Source organism: Hylobates moloch, unplaced genomic scaffold (assembly GCF_009828535.3).
Source record: "Hylobates moloch isolate HMO894 unplaced genomic scaffold, HMol_V3 SCAFFOLD_8, whole genome shotgun sequence".
Lineage (NCBI taxonomy): Eukaryota > Metazoa > Chordata > Mammalia > Primates > Hylobatidae > Hylobates > Hylobates moloch.
Genome location: NW_026652283.1, coordinates 23677927 through 23705862, shown reverse-complemented (window position 1 = coordinate 23705862; position 27936 = coordinate 23677927). Strand labels below are relative to the sequence as shown.

At 37.2% G+C, this 27936-nt stretch overlaps 2 protein-coding genes and 1 pseudogene across 10 annotated transcripts in view; 2 read left to right on the top strand and 1 right to left on the bottom strand.

Moving 5' to 3' along the window:
* Positions 1–12141, top strand: part of DNAI7 (dynein axonemal intermediate chain 7) — a 93280-nt gene extending 81139 nt beyond the window's left edge. For all 6 annotated transcript variants that reach the window (XM_058443304.1, XM_058443301.1, XM_032159848.2 and 3 more), the window contains 5 exons: positions 1976–2132; positions 6377–6591; positions 8633–8800; positions 10340–10453; positions 11753–12141. In XM_058443304.1, the coding sequence (XP_058299287.1) occupies positions 1976–2132; positions 6377–6591; positions 8633–8800; positions 10340–10453; positions 11753–12028 (930 nt within the window). In that variant the 3' untranslated portion in view covers positions 12029–12141. The remainder of the gene's footprint in view (positions 1–1975; positions 2133–6376; positions 6592–8632; positions 8801–10339; positions 10454–11752) is intronic.
* Positions 12142–12269: 128 nt separating this feature from the next.
* The window catches only part of IRAG2 (inositol 1,4,5-triphosphate receptor associated 2), a 111005-nt gene continuing 95338 nt past the window's right edge, over positions 12270–27936 (bottom strand). For 3 of the 4 annotated variants that reach the window (XM_032159835.2, XM_058443306.1, XM_032159846.2), the window contains 8 exons: positions 23276–23410; positions 19086–19233; positions 18224–18267; positions 16583–16645; positions 16427–16476; positions 16018–16119; positions 13506–13613; positions 12283–12745 (listed from right to left, as the gene is read on the bottom strand). In XM_032159835.2, the coding sequence (XP_032015726.2) occupies positions 12502–12745; positions 13506–13613; positions 16018–16119; positions 16427–16476; positions 16583–16645; positions 18224–18267; positions 19086–19233; positions 23276–23410 (894 nt within the window). In that variant the 3' untranslated portion in view covers positions 12283–12501. Of the gene's footprint in view, positions 12746–13505; positions 13614–16017; positions 16120–16426; positions 16477–16582; positions 16646–18223; positions 18268–19085; positions 19234–23275; positions 23411–27936 lie in introns of all 4 variants that reach the window. The other variant, XM_058443308.1, reaches the window with a different exon arrangement.
* Positions 24389–27846, top strand: LOC116472785 (centromere protein U-like; annotated as a pseudogene).

The window sequence follows — 27936 nt, the reverse complement described above, 5'->3', positions numbered from 1 at the left end:
GTATTGAAAATTTGAATCAGATAGTAAAAGAATCTAAAATAATATGAAGTTTATACTAGAATTCATATGTTAGCTTCCTTGTAAATTTACATCATTATGTTTTGTTAGTGCCAATTTGGTCTTAATAATAATATTCTAGATCAGAGGTTGGCAAACTTTTTCTGTAACAGGCCAGATGGTAAGTATTTTCACCTTCGTGGTCCCTACCAGCTCTGATGCAGCTACTCAACTCAGCCATTGCAGCACTAAAACTGCTGTGTCTAAACGAATGGGCACAGCTATGTTCTAATAAAACTTTATTTACAAAAATTGGTGGTGGGTGGGATTTCCCAGGGACCGTAGTTTGTGGACTCTATTCTAAATCAGTGGTTGTCAATATGTGTTCCCTCAAGCAGAGGCATCAGCATCCTCTGGCATCATCTGGGAATTTGCTAGAAATGCAAATTAATGAGCCCCACCTCAAACTTACTAAATCAGAAACCCTGGAGGTAAGGCTCAACAATGTGTCTTGGAAAAATACACCCTAAAGTTTGAAAATCACTAGTCAACCGTGATATACAAAATGTGGTCCTAAATCAACAGCGTTGAACCAGCAGCATTAGTGTCAGTTGGGAACATGCAAGAAATGCATAATTTTGGGCTGCACCTCAGAGCTGTGGAATCTGCAGTTGAACAAGATCCCCAGGTAACTCCTATGCACACTGAAGTTTGAAAATCACTAGTCTACATGATGCCAATGCTGCTGATGCCCTGACCACACTTTAGTGATAACAGTTGTTAGATCATCTTTCAAGGAGTTTCTCACCCCTGTTTTGTAAGTAGTAACACTTGCCCTATTATTGACTTGGTTTATTTTTAACTTAACCTCATGGTGGCTTGCTTCCCATAGAATACTACCGTATATACCCAGTTCTGTTGTCATAGGCTAACCCTTCCTTCCTCTCTCTCTCTCTCCTCCCTTCTTCCTGTCTCTCTCTCTCTTTTCTTCTCACCCTCTCTCCCCTAACACAACCTGTACACGGATTGCTGGGTACTTCTCACCCACAGTCCTATCCATTAAGGACCTTGGTGCATTCTTGTTTTTGAGAAGTATTTCCCAACCTTTTTTCCCCTCTGTTATTGCCCTAATCACCTGCCACTCCAACAAAATTTTAATATTCTCTTTATTCATAAGGTCCCAGCCTGAGCTGGGGTTTTCAAGAATCCATCTAAAGATCTGTTGTTGTTGACTTTTGTCACAGTGTCCTGAGACCACTTCATGCTCTCCCCTTGAACCCAAAGAATCCTCCTTCATAGCTGTTTTTCTCTCCTGCCACAAAGAGGCTTTCCTCATTTTCAAGGCTTTTTCAATAACTTTCCACCTCTTCTAGAATCTTGCCCTAATTTTTCCTCTATTTTCTAATATTTTTAAATCTTTCTTCCTTCCCTAGATCCTTGTCTGCTGCATTCAGATAATGCACAAATCTTCCTTATCTGAGAAAAATCTGCTGTCTGGTTAATTCACTTTCATTCATTCATTTCCTTTCTTCTCAATAGGTTGTCTATGTTTCTTTCTGTCTTTACCTACACACCCTTAGCCTGGTATTAGAGCATGTGATTTAGGGTCCCATACACCTGTTTTTGAGTTCTGGTGCCACTCTGAAGTCATTTTGTAATCTTTGTCAAATACTTGATTTTTCTAAGTCTTAGTTATCATATCTGTTAAATATAAGCCTTTAGGATTGCTTAGAGGAATAAAATGATGAGGAAGCCCCACCACACAATCTGGCCCATAGGAAGTTCTGTATATTCGTGTTTAGTAACTTTCTCAATCATGCATCTTTTAAATTTTGTTGTGACATTTTGTTAATCTATGTATAAATGGGATCAAACTGCAGTGCTTATTAAAAATAACTAGATAGCTTATTCAGTACTATTTACATTTTTCACTGTTACCAGTCAACTAACTTGATGTTGTTTTGGTGATTTTTAAAAGATACTCAAAGAAGGATTACAGAAATACACATATCCTCCGGAAACTGCCGAAGACTTTGAGACAGAAAATGCTTTCCCACCTGTAGAGGTCACACTTGAGGTTCATGAGAATGTCATCTTTTTTGAGGATCCTATGGTTGTAAGGTGGGATGCTGAAGGTACAGCTTTTATATTATGTAATAAAAGGAGGGATAATCATAAAGGGTTGAAACAGAAAGTGTAGTGTATTAACTGAGCTTATTATCTTACATATTTCTATGCCAATTCTAGGGTCTTGTTTTGTTTGTTCTTAATGGAAATGAATAAGTGTTGGAGTTTAAAAGTTGCTGAGTGTTGTAACTATTAACTCCTAAAGTATCTGTATCTGCCATTGTCTATGAACAATTACTTTATGGTTATATCATTATGTTTCTAAAAAATGAGTGAAACGCTGGGTATGGTGGCTCACGCCTGTAGATCCCAGCACTTTGGGAGGCCAAGATGGGCAGATCACCTGAGCTCAGGAGTTCAAGACCAACCTGGGCAACATGGTGAAACCCCACCTCTCTACTAAAACATTACAAAAATTAGCTGGGCGTGGTGGTGTGCACCTGTAATCCCAGCTACTTGGGAGTCTGAGACATGAGAATCGCCTGAACCCGGGAGGTGGAGGTTGCCATGAACTGACACGGTGCCACCGCACTTCATCCTGGGCGACAGAGTGAGACTGTGTCTCAAAAAAACAAACAGGCCAGGCGCGGTGGCTCACGCCTGCAATCTCAGCACTTTGGGAGGCTGAGGCAGGTGGGTCACCTGAGGTCAGGAGTTTGACATTAGCCTGGCCAACATGGTGAAATCTCATCTCTACTAAAATAGAAAATGAGCGGGGCGTGGTGGCACACACCTGTAATCCCAGCTACTCCGTAGGCTGAGGCAGGACAATAGCTTGATCCCCGGAGGCGGAGGTTGCAGTGAGCCATGATGGCGCCACTGCACTTCAGTCTGGGCCACAGAGCAAGACTGTGTCTCAAAACAAACAGGCAAAAATGAGTGAAAATATCAAAATCAGGCTGGGCCTGTGGCTCACGCCTGTAATCCCAGCACTTTGGGGTGCCAAGGTGGGCGTGTCACCTGAGGTCAGGAGTTCGAGACCAGCCTGGCCAACATAGTGAAACCCCATCTCTACTAAAAATACAAAAATTAATGGGGCATGGTGGCACATGCCTGTAGTCCCAGCTACTTGGGAGGCCGAGGCAGAAGAATTGCTTGAACCTGGGAGGCAGAGGTTGCAATGAGCCGAGATTGCACCACTGCACTCTAGACAGAGTGAGACTCCCTCCGTCTCAAAAAAAAAAAAAAAAAAGTAAGTATCAAAATAGTTTAGCAAATCAAAAGCAGATAAAAAGTCTACTCTTCTGAAATAACCAAATAGTTCAGATTTGGATAATTGGTATTTGATTACTTTAATGTTTATCATTTATCAATTGTACACAAGTATTGGGGATGAGGAATGGGCAAATAGGAAACCTGAGAAAGGGAAAACTAGCCACTTGTATACCTTTTTATTTTTGAGCCATGGGACATTATTGCTTATTCAAAACTTAAAATTATAAGTATCTACAGTGATATAAGCTAATGATTTGTAATCATTAACAAATACCTCCTTTGGAGTAGGCTCGCTGAATTTTGAAAAATCTTGGTCTGGTGAGTTAATGTATGCCGTTTTAAGGATCCTAGATGAGAGGAGTACACCTTTGTTTTTAAGGTTGTTTTATATCCATCTGTTGGTGAAGGGATTTATATACTTGGTGATAGGCTGGGAACAAATATCACTAAGGCACAGAGCTTTTACATAATCTACTTATTTATGGAAAATTGAAGAACAGAGAATGTAGGAATTTATACTAAGAAGTTTAAATATTTTGTATTTTAAATTTTTTGATGAATGCCCTGGTGCTCTACCTTGTTGTTTGTATAGACAGACCTATAAGATGTATTATTTATATTCTAGAAATAGTCTGTGTATTAAAAACAGTAGGCCGGTCGCAGTGGCTCATGCCTGTAATCCAGCACTTTGGGAGGCTGAGGTGGGTGGATTATTGAGCTCAGGAGTTCAAGACCAGCCTGGGCAACATGGAGAAACCCCATCTCCACAAAAAGTACAAAAACTAGCCAGGCATGGTGGTATATGCCGGTAGTCCCAGCTACCCCAGAGGCTGAGGTGGGAGCATTGTTTGAGCCCAGGAGGTTGAGGCTGCAGTGAGCTGTGATTGTGCCCCAGCACTCCAGGGTGGGTGACAGAGTGAGACCCGGTCTCAAAAAATAAAAAATAAGTTTAAAAAACCTAGTAAATTCTTACATATTAAACTATAAAATACATCAACATGAACAACTATATCTCTTTTGATGTTGTTTCAGAGGTTTCACTTTAATGGTAATATTCCTAAGTATTTATCACATTAAAAATTATTAACACAGCTGGGCGTGGTAGCTCATGCCTGTAATCCTAGCACTTTGGGAGGCCGAGGCGGGTGGATCACCTGAGGTCAGGAGTTCGAGACCAGCCTGGCCAACATGGCAAAACCGTGTCTCTACTTAAAAAAATTAGCCAGGCGTGGTGTCACGTGCCTGTAATCCTAGCTATACAGGAGGCTGAGGCAGGAGAATTGCTTGAACCTGGGAGGCGGAGGTCGTAGTGAGTTGAGATCGCACCATTGCACTCCAGCCTGGGCGACAAGAGTGAAACTCTGTCTGGAAAAAAAAAAAATTATTCACGTGAAATTAGAATTAGACAAGGTAAATTATTCCACACAATTCAGGGAAATAAACTTGTGCAAAATTTCACTCTACAACTTCAGTAATTAGAAAGCAGGAATTTACAACTCTAGTAATTTTTCAACCATGGGGAAACATTTTGCCTGGAACTACTAGAAATTTGGAGAATTTATTTATAGGTAATAACTTTTTACCTTATAAATTAAAATTATTTGTTAATGTAGCGACAAAAAGAGAAATTAAAAATAAGTTTGTGAATGTAATTGTATTTATTATATGAAATTTAAGAGTAAAAACTAGTCAACAGAACCCTCCAATCGAGAGCAGGAAAGAGAGCTAAGTAGAAACGGAGAGTGCGTCTCCATTTCATAAATGAAAATGGTTCATTTATTTGTCCTATAAAGATGACCCCTCCCCCCATCCAAAAAAAAAGAAAGAAATACAGAGATAAATGAGGCATAGTTTCTTCCTCTTGGAATTTCAAAAGTTGTAGGAGAGGCAGACGGGAAAACACCATATTGTAATACAGCATAGTAGGGTGCTAGCATCGATGTAAAGTGCTGTAGAGCACGACACAGATGGCTCAATCTTTGGAGTACTGGAAGCTTCTCACAGGTTGGAATGTTGAACAGGGCCCTCAAAGATGAAGAGAACGTTTGCATGCAAGTCTCTGTGTGGCCATGTTTTCAGTTCAGTATGTACCTAAGAGTGGAATTGCTGGGTTGAGTGCTGAGTTTACATTTAACTTTCAAAGAAACTGCCAAATTGTTTTTCAAAGTAGCCGTACCATTTTACGTGTCTGCCAGCAGTATATGAGGTTTTCTGTTTGTTCATAACATTTGTTATTTATCTTTTTGATGATAGCCATTCTAGTGGGTGTGAAGTAGCGTTCCATTGTGGTTTTATTTCCCTAATTACTAATAATGTTGATCATCTTTTTAAGTACTTATTTGCCTTTCATATCTCTTCTTTGGTGAAATGTTTATTCAAACCATTTACCCACTTTTAAATTAGGTTGTGTTTTATTACTGAGTTGTAAGAGATACAAAAGACCACCTACAGGAAGCACATTAATCGTTGCCTGGGGCTGGAGGTGGGAATGGGAATTAACTGTAAATGGACATAAGGATCTTACTGAGGGGATAAAAATGTTCTAAAACTGGATTGTGGTGATGGTTGCACAACTGGGTAAATTAACTAAAGATAATTGAATTGCATACAAAAAATACATGAATTTTGAAGTCATTTTAAAGCAAAGCTGAAGAGAGTTTCTCTGAAAGATTAGGGAAGAGTATTGTAGGAGGAAAGAACTGTATGTGCCGAGGCCCAGAGGTGTACATAGGATGTTGTTCGGGAAAGAAAAAAAGTGGGGCTGAAAAGAGAAAAACTTTTTCCCTTGAGAAGTGGCAAGCGATGGAGCCAACAAAGTGAGTCAAAGCTTCATTCTGAAGGTCTTACCATGCTGAGGAGGTGGGACTTGATCCTGCAGGCAGGGGAAATCTCTCAGCAAAGTTGGCCTTCTTTTGAGTTTCTATTCTAAATATGAAAGATCAATTTATACACAAAGCAATTTTTTTGGTGGTTTCATTTATCTTTTTTTAATAGGGAAAAAATGAAACTAGTGTCACTTTCTTCATTAATTATAAAGGTAAACATTGGAGAACTGATGGCATCAGCAATGTATCCTACAAACGAAAAGAAAGACTTGTAACATTCAGCCTGGACACCTTTGGCCCCGTTACCCTGATTCAAGATGCTCATATTAACATGCCGTACCAGTCTTGGGAACTAAGACCACTTGATGTAAATAAAGTACTTTTAACTGTGACTACAGTATTTACTGAGATTCAAATACAAATTAAGGTGAGTTACTCTTATAGCTGTTACGTACTGTCGTATCAGAGATAAACCATTTTGATGGAATACTAGTTTGTCAAAAGCAATCAATGGCTGCTGATTTATATATTGAAATATAAGTGTCTTATAATGACCTTAAAAATGTACCTTGAGCTATATTTCTAAATGAAATATTAGTTGAATAATTAAATAGGAAATAACATGTAAATAGCAAGGCTCAAACTTAAATTTGTACCCTAAAGTTACTAGGGATAGATCAACTGATGAACCAACAACCCTGGTTGCAGTATGAATTTCAGAGTTTTTGATCCACCCTAAAGGGGCTGTGTGATCTTTATCATCCAGCCATTTGAAATCCTTTTTGAGGTTGGTTTTTCTCTGAATGATCCCTTATTGCTCATCAGTCAGAAATTATATAGCCTGGGCCAAGCGCGGTGGCTCACGCCTGGAATCCGAGCATTTTGGGAGGCCGAAGTGGGTGGATCATGAGGTCAGGAGTTTGAGACCAGCCTGGCCAATATGGTGAAAGCCTATCTCTACTAATAATACAAAAATTAGCTGGGCATGGTGGCACGTGCCTGTAGTCTCAGCTACTCGGGAGGCTGAGGCAGAACAATTGCTTGAACCTGGGAGGCAGAGGTTGCAGTGAGCCAAGATTGTGCCACTGCACTCCATTCTGGGCGACAGAGCAAGACTCCATCTCAAAAACAACAACAACAACAACAACAACAGCAACAACAAAAAACTAGATGAGATGGGAGATGGAATGCCATAGAATTATTAGTGTGCAAGTGCCCTTAAAATGCTTCTGGTCTACCCTCCTGTTGTATATAGAGAGAAACTAAGGCCCATAGAGGTTAGGTTATGAGATTGTGTAAGGGGATTGTATTGCTGGAGCCTCCTTTCAGGCTTCCCTGCGCCATTCCAGCAGCCCTGACGACCCTCGTGCAGAGATTCTTCTTCTAGACTCATGGAAAAATACAAGCATCTTCGCAAAGTTCACTTATTAATATGATGATTGAAACACCCAAGACTGTTCAGTGTGCGTTTCAGGTTAGTAGATCTGTGCTGTCTAATGCGGTAGCTACCAGCCATATGTAGCTACTGCATGTGACTAGTCCAAATTAGCACATGCTCTAACTGTAAAATAAACACAAATTTTGAGTTCTTGGTATGAAGAAAAGAATGTAAACTCTCAATAATTTCTATACTGATTACATATTGAAATATTTTAGATATATTGGGTTAAATATATTATTAACATTAAAAAAGAACAGATGTGTAGGCTAGGTGCGGTGGCTCACGCCTGTAATCCCAGCACTTTAGGAGGCCGAGGCGGGCAGATCACAAGGTCAGGAGATCGAGACCATCCTGGCTAACACGGTGAAACCCTGTCTCTACTAAAAATACAAAAAATTAGCCGGGTGTGGTGGTGGGCGCCTATAGTCCCAGCTACTAGGGAGGCTGAAGCAGGAGAATGGTGTGAACCTGGGAGGCAGAGCTTGCAGTGAGCCAAGGTCACACCACTGCACTCCAGCCTGGGCGACAGAGGGAGACTGTCTCAAAAAAAAAAAAAAAAAAAACAGATGTGAATTCCATACACCTTCAAACTGTCACTTTGTGCGAGACTTTAAAACTGGATAATAATATTGCCTCATTATGTTAACTTTTACGGGTGTGAAAAGAATGATCCCTAAAAGTACAATCATAATTGTTATCTAATAACTACTTTAATTCAATGTGAACATATGCATATTCTTATATTATAACTTACAAAATAGGAGGCTTGAGAGACACTATAGTCCATTCTTTGATTGTTCTGATGAAGCCCAAAAAGAGTTAGTAAACTAAACTGCTTAATGTAACATGCGGACTTTGTGTCAGAGCATTCAGATGAGGCTTAAGATATACTTGCCCTGCATTCTTTCTAATATAGAGTGATAGATGACTTTTAAAAATGTATAAAGCATCTAAAGGCTGCACCTGGAGTGATACTGAAGTAATGATTTAACTTACATAAAAGCTTCTTTTTTCTTATTTAAACTAGGAAAACCTCTGCATGTTATCTTCAATCAAACTAAAAGACAAGAAACACATCTCTATTTTGGAAGGAACCTGGATGACTCCTATTCCTTTCATTATTGCTTTGAAAGAAGCTGGACTGAATATCTTTCCTACTAGACACTCTCATTTTTATGTTATTATAAACAATAAGGCAAGAATGAATCTTTCCAAATTTAATGTGGTGGACATTTAAAATGTTAGCAATTATTAAATGTTATATAATTTAATATTATATACACTGTGTTTTATATATTCCTTTATACAGTATTATAAAGAAATAAGTGAAAAGACCAGAAATCCAGGGTTCTCTCAAGTTTAATAATTTTCCCTAAGAAAGTAAGCCTGTAGTACGATCTTCATATTGACAAATGGAGCATATCCACAGACGGTCAGTTTAGTGCAAAGGTAGTTTAAGCAATTCTCATTTTATATACTTTCTTTTTGCATTACTGGATAATATGATATAAGATTTCTTAAAAGAGTAAATAACTGCACTTTCCCAAACATGGTTAGTTAGGCAGAATTAAAAATACAAGGACCACCAATGTACAAAACCCACTTCCTTTAGTTTCTTGGCAAAGCCTCCATGTCTATGTACTGTTTCATGTTCCTCATAAGGCTTTAGTTCAGTAAGATCCTTCCAGGTTAAACTGAGCTTCTTGAGGATGGGGGTCATTTCTTAATGAACGTTGATTCTTCTAGCATCTAGCATAGTCCTAGAATATATAGTAGATGCTTAGTAAATGTTTGTGATATATGAAGACACAAAGTAACTTCTAATCATGAAAAGTGAATTTGTAGGCAGAAGAGTTCTATACTCAAGAATATTCATGAATGTATCAGAAAATGACAATATAAGTAGATATTCATATAATATTTAGAAATAAGTGTATGTACATATATGCATAGGAAAAAAACCCTTGGTTTTAGTAACTCAAATTGCCTGTTACTCTACAATGTTGAATGTAGTGTTCTGTTCATGCTTTCAGAATATTCTACTCCAGGAGATATTTTTTTCTGAACACTGTGTGCTAGGCACTATTTTAGATGATTAGGATATATCAGTGAATGAAACAAAGGTCCTTACCTTTGTTTTCGTTCACAGTTGAAGGAAAACATTTAAAAAATAAATGATTAGTATGTTAAAAAGGTGAAAAGTGCTATGGAAAAAAAGAAAAGGTAGATCAGGAATAGTGAGGCTGAGGCCATATGACACCCATATTAAATAGGGTGTCAGGGAGGGCAGCTCAATGAGAGATAACACTTGAGCGAAACTCAAAGGCGGGGACTTTAGCCACGTGCACATCTGGGGAAGCACCTTCCTGGTAAACAACTGGAGCAAGAGCCCCAAGGGAGTGGCCTGGTGTGCTGGAGGATTGGAGGAACACCATGGAAACCACGGGGCCTGGAACTGAGAGAGCAAAGGGAGATGAAAAAGAGGTCGGCAGGTAATGGGGTATATGTGGAGTCAGCAGTAGGGATGTCAGAGGGCCATGCAAGTCGTCGTTAACTTTGAACTCTATTCTCAGAGAAAGGGAAGCCATTGCCCAGTGTTGAGAGGAGTCATGTACTCTGACTTACAATTTTAAGTGGATCCGTCTGTGTTGAGAATAGACTGAAGGAGGCCAAAGACGGAGGAAGACTTGTTGGGGGACTCAAAGATCAATTCTATTTGTTTTTATATTGACAGGTTCCTTTGGTAGAAGTGAAAGCTTATCGACAGATGGCCCTACTAAGTTCTGCTTTTGCCTTTGGTTGGAGCAAGTGGAACCTACTATGTAATTCTACAAAAGTTGTATTTAAGGTTTGATATGTAGAAACCGTAAAACTACTTTGTCCTCCAAAAGAAGATAAAGTACTCAAAGACTAAATGAATGTAGACCATGGCTTCCTCTCTTAGAAAAGTTAAAATTAACATTCAATACGGAATTTTAAAATTTCAAATTTTTGGCCAAGCATGGTGGCTCACGCCTGTAATCCTGGCACTATGGGAGGCTGAGGCGGGCAGATCACCTGAGGTCAGGAGTTCGAGACCAGCCTGACCAATATGGTGAAACCCCGTTTCTACCAAAAATACAAAATTAGCCAAGTGTGGTGGCACATGCCTGTAATCCCAGCTACTCAGGAGGCAGGAGAATCGCTTGAACCTGAGAGGTGGAGGTTGTGGTGAGCCAAAATCATGCCATTGCACTCCAGCCTGGGCAACGAGAGCAAAATTCCATCCCAAAAAAAAAAAAAAAAAAAATTCAAATTTTTTGTTAAAAATATAAATCCAGATTATATAAAGTTTATGCCTTTGTTGTCCAAGCTCTTGACTTCAAGCCAGGCCAGAGTCCTTGTATCTCTTTACAAATTGACTAGAGAACAAATGGAAGCCTTGCCAGGTGCAGTGGCTCACACGTGTAATCCCAGCCACTTGGGAGGCTGAGGTGGAAGGATCACTTGAGCCCCGGAATTTGAGGCTGAAGTGAGCTATGATCACACCACTGCACCCGAGCCTGAACAACAGAGTGAGACCCTCATCTCTTAAAAAAAAAAGAACAAATGGAGGCTTTTAACATTAATTGATCTGTGACTTTCAGGCCCTCTCCTCTGAGAGGGTTAGTCCTCCAACTTCCTGATGCCTTCTTGTTATCAGGTGGTAGTAACCATATCAAATTCTAAAAGCTGATGAATATTTTGGCCTAAACAAGCCACCGTATTTATTTCTCTTGTTTATTGCGTGTTTCCCCCACTCAAATATAAGCTCCTTGAGGGCAGGACTTTGTTGTTGCAGTTGTTATTTATATATGTTGTATGTCTATATTTCTTCTGTGTTTTCTTTCTCTGTTATATCCTCAGCACTTAGAACAGTACCTCACACATGATAGGCACTCAATAAATATTTGTTGCATGAATTAATACATATGGATAAGCTCCATAATCACCAAAATATAAACAGTGTGATGGTTTTTCAAAACCCAGTAATGGAACACATAGACTGTTTCTTTTAACCTTGGCAATTTTGGGGGATAAATGGGGCCCTTCAAATAATAATCTACCAAAATACTGAATAGAAGAGGAATTATTAACAACTTGCTTGAATTTCCCTTTTTTTTTTTAGGTGAGGGAACACCTTACTGAAGAATGTACTGAGAATCCTAATTGGGCCCTTTTAATGTTTAGTGGTGACAGAGCACAAAGACTGAAGATCAAGGAAGAGAGTGAGGCATTTTCTGAAGCGCTTAAAGAAGAAACTGAGTTTCATTCTACTTTATATCACATGGTGAAGGATTTTGCTTCTAAAGAAGCAATGGAGAAAGTCAGGAGTTCCAACTGTCAGTTTGTCAACTCTGTGTGCCACATGCTGCTCTCTACCAGATTGCTCAGCTACTCCTAACCTCCACTTACAAACTGTATTCAGTATGAAGAACCAAGCATGGTGAAAGACAGGTATTTCTGCAACAGAATGTAATGAGTGAATGAATACCTTTCAAATCAACTATTACAATTTTCTAATCAGCATTTTCTACTCAAGTTTTATTTTAAACACAGCATTTTTTTTTCCTTTGAATACTTGGCCTCTTAAGAATTTCAGCTTTCACTCTATGAAGATTTAAATGATTCTTTATTTCAATAAACTTTAACAAACAATATATAATATTTCTTCCTTAAAAAGCTCATAGGCAGACTTCTTCCCCATTGTATTTTAGTTGGGGAGATAAAGGCAAAAAGAGGAAATGTAAGATATCTTACAGTCATTCTGAGAACCTCTGGTTTCATGCTATACTTTCCCAGCTAAAAGTTACTAATTGACGAAGTTCAGATACTGAAACTTAAAAATCAAGATCCATATATTAGGATGTCCTGCTGTCACACTGGTGGTGGCCCATTGTGTCGGAGTCTGGTAAATGGCCACAAGATATGTTCTAGAGACGTCCATGAGTCCTCTTCCTGTGTGGGAGCGGCATCCACAGACTTCTGGAATAATCGGCCTGTGAGGAAGCTCATCAAAGCTGCAAACAGTACAATGAATGCAATAGAGAGCCAGAGGGCCTTATTAGCCTTTCTGATGGAGGACTTGAGATTTGTTGCCCAGGAAGCTATTGTGTCATAACTATAAGGAAAACACAAATAGAATTTGGTAATCGGTAATTTGTCATTAGAAACATTCCTTTTGCTAACGACACCAATCAGGTGATCTGCCCTCCATATCCCCCAAAATGCCTTTTAATCTACATATTATGATTTATCATTTTGGTTTTGGAAACAATCTGCCTCCCACCCTTTATAACTATTAAGATTAAAGAAATGATATGCTATGATGAGAATCTGAAAGTTATGTGATGTAGGCAGTATCTTCTAATAAGTACATACAAGTATCTCATTCTTTCAGTAAGGTAAGGCAACATATTCCTACAGTGGAAACGAAAATGTTATTTGCTGGGTAGAGTGGATGTCTGTGTATGTCCTTATGTGTGTGTACAGGAGTCCCCCTTTATTCTTGTGGGATATGCTCCAAGACCTCCAGTGGATGCCTGAAGCCGAAAATAGTCTAAACCCAGTATACACTGTTTTTTTCCTATGGATACATGCCTGTAATAAAATCGAATTTATAAATTAGGCACAGTAAAAGATGAACAATAACATAAAATAGAATAATTTATAACTATGTTACAGTAAAAGTTATGTGAATGTAGTCTGTCTCTCAAAATAGGTAACATAGGTTCAAGGATAACCTGAGGTACAACGTTTGTTATTCATCTTAAACAATTTGGCATGTCTTTTAGTAATTTGATTAAGATTAATACTGTCAGCACTGCCTCACCCTTTCCCATTCCACTGAAATGGTAGAATTTATCAAGTAGATAACTTACACTGAAGAGACATCCCACTTTGATGGATTATTTTTCTTTTCAGAAAGACTTGGCTTCCTTGTCCTTTCTACTATTTCTTCTCCAGGTGGCTCTGAGTCATCTTTAGTTCTGTAAATAAATGTTGTTTTTAATATTTGAAACTAAGGATAATATGCTATAATCATAAAATATTGCTAAATCTTACTGTAACTCAAGAGGCTTACAAATATTTGTTCTGTTTTACGGAAACTCGATAAATATCTAACTCTAAAAGTCAAATCGCCAGATTTATAATTTAAACCTTTCATAGAAATTTAATTAAAAAATAAGTTCTTCTATTTAGAAAAATGTGTAGAAAGTTAGTTAAAAAGAACATTCAGAAGTTAGTCTCACCACTCATCATTAACCAATGTTATTACTATGATTTCTTTCTCTGCATATATATATATATATGTATGTATGTATGTATGCGTGTGCATGTTTAAGCATACTTTATTGAACACTTCAATCTCAGCACTTTGGGAGGCCAAGGAAGGGGACTCCTTCCAAGGATCTCAGGACTCTGGGGATTGCTTGAGCCCTGGAGTTGGAGGCTGTAGTGAGCTATGGTTGTACTACTGCACTCCAGCCTAGGCAACAGAGTCAGACTCTGTCTCTTAAAAATATATATATTATATATACACATATTTATAGATTATATACACATATTTATATATTATGCATATATTATGTATTTATATAATATTTAATACACATATTTTTATATATGTACACATATTTATATATGTGTGCATATATTATATATAAATACGTGTGTGTATATATATATTTGACAGTCTGACTGTTGCCTACGCTGGAGTACAGTATATATATAGTATACACGTTTATATATAATATATACACACATCTACCTATATATGCATATTAATATATACTTATATGAAGTTTTTAATATAGAATGTGTGTATATGTGTATATATATTTTTATATATATGTATATGTTATATGTAATACATATTAATAGGTATATTTTATATATGGGTGTGTATATATACCTGTGTGTGTGTATGTGTGTATATAAAATGTGGACACCATATTCTTCCTTTAAAATTTTAACATTAGTAAAAATCTTCTCTCATTATTATTGATTTTATTCCTTTCTCTGTATGATTTCCAATCGGTGCTAACTTGGAGTAACATCAGAGTTTATTTTTTTCTCTGAAAATCCTAATAATTTAAAAAGTGGTTTTGAAAATATTCTCAAACTAGTTAAAAGTTTAGTTAAAATAAATTAGTATTCAGTGAACTGGGAAATAGCAATTGATTGACTGCATTTTAAATCAAATCATATTTAAAGAGGTGTTCCTCCACCTAAGCAAAACATAATTGTTCCACTATATTTGCTGATGAGTTCCTAGTTGGATTTGAATTTTGAAATCTCAAGCTCATAATACCCTCAGAATTGCCAAAGGGAAATGTGTCTCAAAGACTTTTTTTCATTCAAATATCTATAGGAAATAAATATGACAGACTTTAGTTTTTAAAGAAAACAAGACCCAAACGCCAGAATAAGTTGCATTTCTATAAGATTCTCAAGGTTTCAGTCCTGTTTACAAAGACTTCTCAGTAGACATCATACCATAGTAACAAAAAGCAAAAACTAGGTAATCTTTTGAAGGAGACGCTTTAACTGATTTTCTTTTTCCAACCAGCTCAAAAAAGATTCATTATGTTAACTGTAAATCTGAAAAGAGTTTGTAACACATGCAGTAGGCTCCCAGGACTTAAAAAAAAAAAAAGATTAGTTGAGGGTTGCACCATGTCATGCTCATCTTTATATTCCTTAGAATTGAGCAGTCTCCATCACATGGTAGGCACTCACAAAAATGTATAAAATAAACTAAAATCATCTCCTTAAGATCCCTCACTTTAACAGACATGAAAGCTGAGACCAAGTAAGTTAGGCACTTTTTCTAATGTCACCCGAGGACTCCGAGGTAGCATCTGCATATCCCTCCTTCTTGCCCTCTGCCTTTCACTATAGAAGTATATTTGTTGAGTTTACTAGATACAGAGAGAGCAATTCAGAATTTCATGTTTCCTCTACTCTCCATTTACATAAATGGAAGATAGACGTACATACATGTTACATATGTGCCTATATGTTATATATCTCATGTTTTTAAAAATATATAAATAGATGGACATTTTACTTCTGTGGCTCTTTATTGACCTTTCCCCATTATAGACAGACACCTGGACAGGAAAAAAATTATCTTCACAAATATGGCAAATTCCAGGGTCTTTTCTAACTTAAGACCTCAAATTTTGCCATTCTGAGAGCTATGAGAGTGAATGTATTAATATTCACAAATAACATTTATATTGTGCTTTATAGTTTATAGAAGTTTGTTTTACAATGAATTATCTTTTTAATGATACAGCATTATTTCATCTCCATGGAATAAAAGTGATTCCCATTGTTTATGCCCCAGTTCATGTCAGGTTAATAAACATACTGAGCTTCACCTACTTTAGTTCACATTTTTCTTCTTCAGCATCTGCCCAGGAATAGGTGCTAATAAATCGAGGTAATGAGGGACGGTGTTCACTCTGCTTTGACCCCAAAATACGCCTAAATAAAGATGATTATAGCCACTTGTCAAATCAAATACATCTGTAGCCGTTATCAATTTATTTCCTACTGCTTAAATAAATACAAAATTATATGTCCTAATTCTTTTTTCTTGGCACATTCACAGATCTCCTACTTCATGATAAGAAAAACTTCATAATTAGATACCAATTTATATAATTATTCTGTTTACACTTTGTACAAATCAAACATTACTATATCACTTAATTCGAGCACTCATTTAGTTTAGCCCAAGTATAAAATAGTAAGGTTCCCAAAGAGGAACCATACAATTACACTTACTTACCAACTGCTTGACCTCCTACTGAATCGATCATTATTTTCCATCCCAGCCACCTTTAGAAGTTCAAATGTTAAAAGAAATGATAAAATATACGTTTATATTTTCTGTCATATGAAAATTAATTTGCCTTTGACTAAGAACACTTAGGAATTGTCTTACCATTCCTGCATTTCCAATATTTCTGGGTAAAGAGGCAATAGTCACTCTTCGAAGAGAAGATGGCTACCAGAAGGAGGAAAATGTACATTTAGAAAACTCTCAATAATTTATCATTATATGCAACACCAATAAATATCCTTGTACATGCGTATCCATGCACTTGACCACAGCTGAGTTAAACAGTAGACATATCTTAAAGGATCCTCTTGTGGCCAAATTGTCTTCCAGAAATACTTTACCAATTTATATTCCACCTAACTCAGTGTTGGATTATTATAATTTATGCCAATCAAACAAATATAAGATTTCTTGTTTAGGTTTGTAATTATTTGTCTTCTAGAAACATTGAACATTGTTTTATGTTAAATAATCATGTATTTATCTTCTCTGAGAACCACCTGTTTATGTTCACCACTTTTGTCTATATTGTTTATATTGAATTTTCATATTTCTGGCAGAAATTTTTTATTGTTAATCCAGCCAAGTCTATTCTTCTCTTTTGCTACCATTGCTTCTATGCTTAGAAAGATTTCTCCCAACTCAGGAGGCGATAAATATGCACCTACATGGGTAGCTTTTTTGTTCATGGTTTCATTTTTTTCCATTTAACGCATTTAAGGATTGTCATGATGTTTTAATGAATGAGGGTGTTTCCTGAGATTTGTACAGAAAGGCATTATATAGTATTATGTGGTTCTTAAGGTTTAATTACATCAGGATACAAATTTTTAAAAAATGTAATAAATAAACTAATTTAAGGGGGTTCCATGTGAATCGTTTTCTTAAACCATCATCCCTAATTTAATTTCATAGGTTAGTTGAGCATCAAGAATATGAAACTGTGGCCCAAGAAACTTGGTTTCTAATCATGCTCCTACCAATACATGATCATAACTGATCACTTAACTTCTGTGTTTCTCTTCCCTCATCCGAAAAAGAGGGATTTGTATGGAATGATTTTAAAGTCACTTATTCAAAAATTCTGTATATCTATGAAATCCTGATTTTTACACTGTGGCAAAACCTGCCAGGTGACCTTCAGTATCACATTCTTCCTTCTTAGTAATAAGCCTCCTGATTTTTAGCTAGGCATACAGCCTCTCAAATACACATTGTATTTTCCTGTCTCATTCGTAACAAAGAATGGAAAGAGGAATGTTATTCTGGACTTCTAGGGAGTGTCTTTACAGGGAGAGGGAACACTTGTCATTGCTTCTTTTTTTTTCTTGGAATGAGATGATGTAATGATGAGGGCTTGGTGCCTGGATCTAAAGTAGCCATCTTAGACCCTGAGGCAGAAGCCAAGGGCTGAGGGTAGTGAGGCAGCATGAAAGGAGGAGGCTGATCCCTCAGGATCTTGTGAAGCTGCTGTGCCATTGTCGGGTTACCCACTTCCAACTTCAGTTTTACACAACAGAGAGAAACCATTGTTGTACTGACTTTCTTCATGCTGCCAGGCACACTTAATTGATACAAAAATATAGGAGAGAGTATAAAAGCATACTTAGATAAACAAATACATGTATATGAATTAAAATGACTATTTTGTTATTTACATATAAAGGCCTGAAACTTCAAATAACATTTTAAAGCTATCTTATAAGTATTTGCTAGACATTTGTTAAGTGAATTAGGAATTACCTTGGAGTTTAGAGAAGCTGAACGTTTTTTAATTTGGCAGTCATCTGAAAGGAAAAAACACATTGACACATTTTAGCTATTACACATGCCATTTTTGTTAAGACTTTAGAGACTACCAAGCAATGTAAGTATCTGTTTATCATTCATTTCATGCTTCATAACAATTACCATCTTAACCCATGGAATACAGTCCTCTGTGTCACTGCGATGTCCATAATGCCTAGCTAGCACAGGGTAGGCACTACATGTGTGGCTGCTGGAGAAAGGAATCCAAAAGTACAGTTCAGAAGAGTATCAAATATGGTTACTGTTCTAGAACAGGGAACAGATTCTTGAAATAAGAATTCTGCTTAGAAAAGTTCATATTGTTTATTTTAAATAAAACTATTGTAAGATTTATTGAAACCGTATGTTGTTCCCCGTGGCCTCATACGTTTCTCTGTTTTCCAGTTCATCAATCAGCTTACTGTGCCGGGGGGTCATTCCCTCCGTGAGGAATCAAAACCGTTGCTGATGGCAGCACCCATTTAAATCATTTCTCCTTACTTTTTACGTGTGGAGAAATTCTAATGTATCCTAAATAGGGGAACACTAAGGTCAACTTCATGAGTTGAATTACATATATTCTGTTATCTCAGTAATCTAAATCGAGTTAATAAATTTTTGGTGTCATTACCAAAGAATCCTTCATGTGTCCCAACCTGTTTTCTGACACCTCACTTTTAGCTACATAAATAACAGGAATGAATTATTTTTCTAATATAAACTTAACCTACGAGTTTTATTATACTAAATAATAAGACTTAGCAAAAAAGAGGAGAATGTAGAAAAACACAATACTATTATCATAAACTTTTATTACCGTCATCTTCAAGAGGATTGAAAGACCTTTCATTCTGCAGAAGAACCTGTTTCAGTTCTTCTAATTCAGCATGCTCTTTGGCATACATCCTCTTCAAGTTTTCTACATGCTGAATCATCACTTCAACTGCTTTACTGACCCGGCTTTCCTAGCAAGAGAAAAACGAGCACATTTACATTGAAAATACTACTCTCAATTAAAAGATGGTGATTAAACACATTTACCTTCACTCCATTCCTAAATCCCACTAAAATGGCAATAAATGGTTTTTTTAAAATAAAGACATGCATCTACAGGGGCAAACGAGAATATGACAACAAGACTTTGAAAGCTGGATAGAAGGACTAGTGGCAAATGACTTAAGACCTGGAAAAGCTGAACTCTTAAAAAAGGCAGTAAGAAAAGCCTAGAAGCAACCTACGCTGCACCTCAGTAAGGTTGAAGGTGGGTATGTGAACGGAAGAAATGGTTGAAAGTCTGTGTAAAAAAAAAAAAAAAAAACAGTTAGGTCCAGAGACCCCTTCCTTACTCTGGCCAGCAGAGCAATTTTCCCTCCACTATTTTGGTGAAAGACTATATACAGTTGGATATCTAGAGAGAGTTAACTTGAGGTTCTGTGGATTGGGAAAGAACAGATAGTTGATGATGGATCTATCATGCTGAAAACAACAGATTTAAGCAAAAATTTATATGCATATTGAATACTGAGATCCAGCCTTATTCCTCCTTGCAGCTTCCAAACACTGGCAACCAGAGTTACACCCTCAAGGCAGGCAGTTGGAAGGTTTTTCTCTGGGGATGAATATTTGTGTACAAGTATCTGAGTGCCTGTTTTCAATTCTTTTGGGTATACATCTAGGAATGAAATTGCTGAGTCATATGGTAATTCTACGTTTAACTTTTAAGGATTCACCAAACTGTTTTCCACAGCGGCTGGACCATTTCACATCTCCCAGCAACGTACAGTGTTTGCAGTCTCCCCACATCCTCACCAACACTATTCCTTCTTTGCTTCCTCCCTCCCTCCTTCCTTTCCAACTTCCTTACTTCCTTTCTTCTTTCACCATAGCCATCCTAGTGGGTGTGAAGTGGTATCTCATTGTGATTTTGATTTGTATTTCCCTAATACATTTAAGGATGTTAAATATCTTTGTACCTGCTTATTGACCATTTGTATATCTTCTTTGAAGAAATGTCTATTGAAGTCTTTTGCCCATTTTTTTTTTTTTTTTTTTTTCAGACAGAGTCTCGCTCTTGTTGCCCAGGCTGGAGTGCAATGGTGTGATCTCAGCTCATTGCAACCTCTGCCTCCAGGGTTCAAGTGAGTCTCCTGCCTCAGTCTCCCGAGTAGCTGGGATTATAGGCGCATGCCACCACACCTGGCTAATTTTTGTATTTTTAGTAAAGAGGGGGTTTTACCATGTTGGCCAGGCTGGTCTCAAACTCCTGACCTCGTGATCCGCCCATCTTGGCCTCCCAAGGTGCTAGGATTACAGGCCTGAGTCACCGCACCCGGCCACACATCCTTTCAAACCACAGTAAGACATGGGGTTTTACTCCAAGTAAAGTGAGGAGCTTTAGGACGTTGAACCAAAAAGTAACACAATCTAATTTTAAAAGGATTACTCTGGCTCCTTTATTAAGAACAGACTATGTTGGGAGGAGGGATTGGAATTGGATGGAAGCAGGGAGACCATATAGGAACCTATTGCATTAATCGGGACAAAATAGAATGGAGGCTTAGATCAAGATGGCAACAGTAGAAAGGGAAATAAATGGTTGAATTCTGAATATATTCTGACAATTCAGCCAATAGGATTTTCTGTAGGATTTAATGTGAAGTGAGAGAGGAAGGTGTTGAGAATTACCCCAGCTCCCTCTGTCCCCATTTTGGCCTGAGCAACTAAAAGGACAGAGCTGCCCTTGAGTGAAGTAAGGAGCTTATGCATGGGGTAGGTTTGGCGGGGGCGCATGAACAGTCAGTTTTGAATGTTAGGTTTGAGTTTATCAAACATCCAAGTGGAATTGTTGAGTCAGCAGTAGCATACTCTGGTCTGGAGCTCAGGGGAGTGGGTTAGGCTAAACATACGAATTTGAGAGTCCTCAGGTGACTGCACGGGATCACGGGGATTGCGTGCACATGGAGATCAGATGTGCACGAGTGGAGGCCCGGGGCTCTTCAATATTCAGAGGTCCAGGAGAAGGGGTAGAACTGCAGGAAGCCTGGAAAGAGCAGCCCGTGGTGTAGAGAAAAGCCAGAGGACGTGGTGCCTGGAAGCTAAGTGAGGAAAGCGTTTCCAGGAAGAGGAAGACATCAGCCATGCCAGATGAGGACTGAGAAACTGAATTTGGTAATGTGGAGGTCACTAGTGGCCTTGGAAAAATCTGCTTTGTGGAAGCAAAAGGCTGATTCAGAGTGGGTTTGAGAGAACGTGGGAGGAGGGAGACTGAACACAGTGAGTACCATTGTGTCGAGGTTTGCTGTAAATGGGAGCAGAGAAACAGGGTGGTGGCCAGAAAAGAAAGGATAAAAAGTTATTTTGTTTGTGTCTGTTTTGTGTTATTATTCCCATCTAGAAAACAACATACTATTTGTGTGCTGATAGCAATGGTTCGGTAGAGTGGAGAAAATGTAAATGGAGAAAAATCAGGAGAATTTGGTCCCGTGACTCTGAGTAAATTAGTGGGGAAGGCTCCCATCTACAGCGGGGAAGGCTGGTCTTCGATAGGGTTAGAGACAACGCATCTTTAGGAAAAAGAGCAAGGGGGTGTGTAAGGATTCACACGCCGGGAGGCTTTGTGGCAGTTTCCTTTGATTGTCCCAGTTTCCTCAGTGAGGTTGGAAGCAGTCATTACCTGTGTTTGAGAGAGAATATGGGGAAAGACATGACAGTGGTTTGAGGAGAAAGGAAAGGGTGGGAACTTGATATTTAAAAGAGAAGGAGGGTGACTGAGGGGAAGCCCCAAGGACCCGCCTGAGGTTTGTGATAATGAATTCAAAGAGAAACAGGTCAGCAAGGGAATGTGACATTTTCCAGCTATGCAGGCATGAGAGGTGGAGAAGCAGATTTACTTGTAGATTCACCAAATGAGTAAGACAAAGTAAGAAAGGGATAAGTGATGAGGGGACAGGCAAGGCAGTGAAAACTATGTTTAACTGTGGAGTAGAAGCTTGGCCAGGAAAGCAGGGTGGCCAACAGTAGCTTGAGGGACAGTGAAAAGGTGTGACGGGCCAGAGATTGATAAAAGAACTAAATATTTATCTTCATCGTGGAAGAGCAACAGATAATACCTAAAACTGAAAATAAATCACTAAATGGCAGCAAGAGCATGTTATTTAAAAATGTGAATGCAAATACAAAACAAATAAGACAAAAGAGTTGAAAGTTGTTTCTCTGGATCATGGGAAATTAGTAAGGCTTATAGAGCTGACTGACCTTTTAAAAAACTATGTGCATATATAACTTTAGTAAAAATGAAACAATAACAGTATTCTCTAGTGAGGGGTTAAAAAGGAACTAAAGTGTAAAAATGTATAACAAATGATCAAACTAAAATTACTACCACAATTAAATTTCTCCTTAAGAAAATATATTTTAACAAGTCTGCTTAGGTATAGATTTAAAAAATTCATATCTCCCCAGGTTTGCCCACAAAGAAATTTTGGAATTCTACTTCTCTAAGGACAAATACACACAGATGCATATACAAGGATATTTACTGGAGCATTGTTTATAACAGAAAAATACCAAAAAAATCCTGAAATGATTGAATACAAGGAATTGGTTAAATAATTTATATCTACTCAACCAGTAGAATACCATAAAATGGTGATATGTGCATATATAATTATATCACACAGAAAGTTATCTATGTTGTATGATGAATAAAAAGCAGATTATAACACTATATAAGGGATTATAAACACTATGTTATAGCACTGTACATCTTGAAGAATATATCACAAAATTTTTATGATTGTCATGGGCTCGTGTTATTAGATTTTTTTACATTTTTTATTTGTATATTCCATTTTTTCTGTATTAAATACATATGTATTAAACACATATGTCTTATACAACAAAAGTATTTTTTAAAACTTATTCCTAGAAGTAAGAAATCCATAGTATCAGGAAAAATGAATCTTTTTTTGTAATTTCATTCTAACTAGAGAAATGAAGACAGGTTACCTGATTGATGGCTCCCAACATCTCAGCCCTACTGGCCATTCGTGTTGTGCACTGGCTAAGAAACTTTATACTCTTCTCCAGCTTGTTAATGATTTCCTGTGCCTGGTTGTCATCTTCACACAGAGGTGTTAAAGACTGTATAGAAAACAGCATATTAAAAGATATCCAACACAAGCATTCAGCGAGCGATTCTAACACTGACTAAGTTGCAAATGTGGATGACATTCTAATCTCAATTATTTTGGTGGAGGATGAAAAGCAGCAGCAAAGGCCAATAATGAATGACACTAATATGTTATTATCTTTGTTGGGTACTGGGTAGATATATGCAGGTGATCACAAATCTCTTATGTCTATTCTTGATCCCTTTTTTCTTTACTTCCCAAATTTGCCACATCTTTCTTCTACAGCTAATAGGATGGGCTGCAATTAACTGGTAATGGTAAAGAGTTTATGCTTACAAAAGAGGCGAATGTATGAGAATGTATGAGGCGAATGTATGAGAATGTATGTAGGCGAATGTATGAGAATGTATGAGGCGAATGTATGAGAATGTATGTAGGCGAATGTATGAGAATGTATGAGGCGAATGTATGAGAATGTATGAGGCGAATGTATGAGAATGTATGTAGGCGAATGTATGAGAAGCATAGGTTGGAATTTTAAGAAACGTAACCAAACATATTGGAATTAAAAATGTCTCTGACAACTATGCCTGTTCTTCCATGAATGATAAGGTATGATTGGGCTGGCTAGGTGAATATACATTCATTGCCTTATGAATTTTCCTCTCAATCCTGTGCCCTTTACACAATGTGATGCCATTCCTAATGAACTTCCTTCTCAGCAGGGTACAGACAGGATTAAGTGAATAACAGATTTGGAAGAAGACATGACCCTGCTCATTACCTGTGTGATTGTGAGCAAATTTCTAAAACTTTCCCAAATCTAAAGCAACATGAATTATAAGAGATACCACGATTTTGTATATCTTTAAGAAAGAAAAGGCTGCCAATAAAACCATTAGGCACCACCGACTGTAAATTGCATCATAATTTTAGAAATGTTAAAAAAACATCAACCTTTCTGATTTGCTGTTTCCTCATCTGTCCGATGGGGACAATCACATATCCTCTCCAGAAATACTGTCATATGGTAGGTAAGAGATGCCAACTGCTTGTTGCACATTTGGTGCTCAATGAAAGACAACCACTTTTGAAACAGACAGATATGTATAAGTTGTAGTTAGAGAGTTGCTAACCAACTAGAATGGCAATTGTCAGACATGCAGTTTCTTAAGGTGGTTTAAACCATCACCTCCAGTTGGGAAGGAAAGAACAGATGTTAATTGTTAGCAAAACAGAGTATGGTCAAGCAGGATTAAGCCATGAAGAAATAGAGAATCTGAACAGACCTGTAACTAGTAAGAAGATTGAATCAGTAATCAAAAATCACCCAACAAAGAAAAATCCATGACTGAATGGCTTCACTGGGGAATTCTACCAAACATTTAAAGAACTAATGCCAGTCTTCATAAAACTCTTCCCAAAAATTGAAGAGGAATACTTCCAAGCTCATTCTATGAAGTCCACATTACCTTAATGCCAAAGCCAGAAAAAGACATTAAAGAAAAAAAACTACAGACCAATATCTCTGATAAATATTAATGTCAACATTCTCAACAAAATACTAGTAGACTGAATTCAACAGCATATAAAAAGGATTATACATCATGTCCAAGTAGGATTTATTTCTATAATGTTAGAGTGGTTTAACATGAAAATCAATCAATATACCACATTAAGAAAAAGGAGGACAAAAACCATATGTTCATTTCAACTGATGCAGAAAAAGCATGTGATAAGATTGAACACACTTTCATGATTAAAAAACACAAAAACTAGGAATACTAACAAAAAGATGCAAAAAACCAACAGATTATTTTTACTATGTCACTGAAGTGCTAATTTGAAAAAGTAGAAATAGAAGAAAATGACCTTAACCTAATAAAAGTTATATATGAAAACCCCACTACAATTATACTCAGTGGTGAAAGACTGAAAGTTTATTCCTTTAAGGTCAGGAACAGGGCAAAGATGCCCACTCTCACCACTATTATTCAACATAGTACTGGAATTTCTAGCCAGAACAATTAGGCAAGGAAAATAATGAAAAGTTATCCAAATCAGAAAGGAAGAAGTCAAATCATTTCTGTTTGTAGATGATATGATCTCATACATAGTAAACACTAAAAATTCCACCAAAAAACTTGTTAGAACTAATATACACATTCAACAAAATTGTAGGGTACAAAATTAACACAAAAAATTAGTTGTCTTTCTACACGTTAACAATTTCCAAAAAGGAAATTATGAAAACAATTCCCTTTACAATAGCATCAAAATGAATAAAATACTGAGGAATAAACCTAACAAAGGAGATAAAAGAGATGTACACTGAAAACCACAAAACATTGCTGAAAAAAATTAAAGAAGACACAAATAAATGGAAAGACATCCTGTGTTCATGGGTTGGTAGACCTAATTTTGTTAAGATATCTACACTACCCAAAGTGATATACAGATTCAAGGGCATCTCTATCAAAATCCCAATGGCTTTTTTTTTTTTTTTTGCAGAAATAGAAAAATTTATCCCAAAATTCATATGGAATCTAAAGGGACCCTAATAGCCAAAACACTTTTGAAAAAGAAAAAGTAGGAGGACTCACCCTTCCTAATTTTAAAACATATTACAATGCTACAATAATTAAAACAGTGTGGTACTGACATAAAAACAGACATATAGACCAATGGAATAGAATTAAAAGCCCAGAAATAAATGTATATGAAATGATCTTCAACCAGCGTGCCAAGAATCCACAATGAGGAAAGGATGGTCTCTTCAACAAAATATTGCTGAGAAAACTCGATATCCACATGCAAAAGAATGAAGTTGGACCCTTACATCATATATGAAAATTAACTCAAAATGGATTAAATACCTAAAAGTAAGACCCCAAACTAGAAAACTCCTAGAAGAAAACATAAGGGAAAAGCTTCAGGACATGGGTTTTGGCAATGATTTCTTGGATATAACACCAAGAGCACAGATAACAAAAGTGAAAATAGACAAATGGAACTACATCAGATTTAAAAGTCTTTATACATCAAAGGACCCAGTCAACAGAAAAGGCAATCTATAGAACGGGAGAAAATATTTTCAAACCATACAACTGATAAGGGGCTAATATCCACACTATATAAAGAACTCCTGCAACTCAACAATTAAAAATCCAAATAATTAAAAAATGGAAAGAGAGTGGCCTGATGGCCCTGCCACATTGAGTGCAGCCTCCCGGGCATGCAGGTCCATGATATTCAAAGAACATTTTGTGAAGAACACATTCTGTGAAAGATAAAGCTGGTCAAAAGTGCAAGCCTACCAATGTGTTTGATTTTCCTAATAATTCTGCCATCTCAAGAATTGGCAGGCTTGGTGAAAATGAAAAAGATGAAGAACCTTATGAAACCGTTGATCCTCCTTTACACAGCTCATCTATGTATGCCAATGAAGAATTCTCCAAATATTGTGGATTATCTATCACTTCAACTCCTCCAGGAAAAGAAGCAAAAAGAAGCTCGAGCACTTCTGAAAATGAAGGAAGTGAAAACAAATCTGCAAAAATGAGTGCAAAAAGCCAGGAGGAAAACTCAAACTCATGAGCGATGAGTCTGAAAGCACTGAAGAAAGTGATGTGAAAAGAAACGTTAAGTCAGTGGAGAAAATAAGGACCCAACAACACGAGGCTATTCCAACTACAGCATCTTCAGCCCTTTCAGAGAAACCAGCTGACTCAGTCACTTCCAAAACGATAGGACCCATTAGTGCGCAGCCATCTGTTGAAAAAGACACACTGACAACAGAAAGTCAAGCAAAACCCAGAAAAAAAGGGAATACATCTTATGGCAAAAGGAAGAAATCAAGAAGTGAAGCCACAGACTCAGATATTTCCAATACTGTGCATATTTGGTGTCTGGAAGGAAAGAAAACTAACGACATCACGGAATTGAATATTGTTTTGCCTGCATTTGCGAAAACCCTCTTCCAGTATAAACATAGAATAGGATCTAAAATTTGTAAGAAAGACATCAATAAATTTTATTTTAATAGTAAAGAAGAACTCAACAAAATGCTTAAAAAGTCCAGATATTGATAAATCTGAAAAAGAAGAATGCTAAGGTAATTTCAGATATCAAAAAGAAATGACAGTGTTTGACTGAAGTCCAGGATGAACTGCTTTGGTTAGAGCCACCAACTGAAACGACTACAAACAAAATATTACGAACTTAAGGAGAGAACAGTCTTCCCTTAGGAATGCAGCTATTTCTTATCTAATTCAAAACAACTCCGTCGGAAGTATTCAGATGTTCAGGAGAAAGAACCAAACGTAAAGGAAACTTATGATTCATCGAGCCTTCCAGGTGTTATTTAAAGCAGGAACACTTTTGGGAGCTGAAAACCATCTGTAAAATATCAACCATCAGTGAGAGAAGCTCCTCCACCAGGAATGAGACCAGTCTACTAAAATATGCCTGTAGAAACATTACTCTTATGCTACTATGTTACCTTCTGAAACTGTACATTTTTTTTTTTTTTTTTTT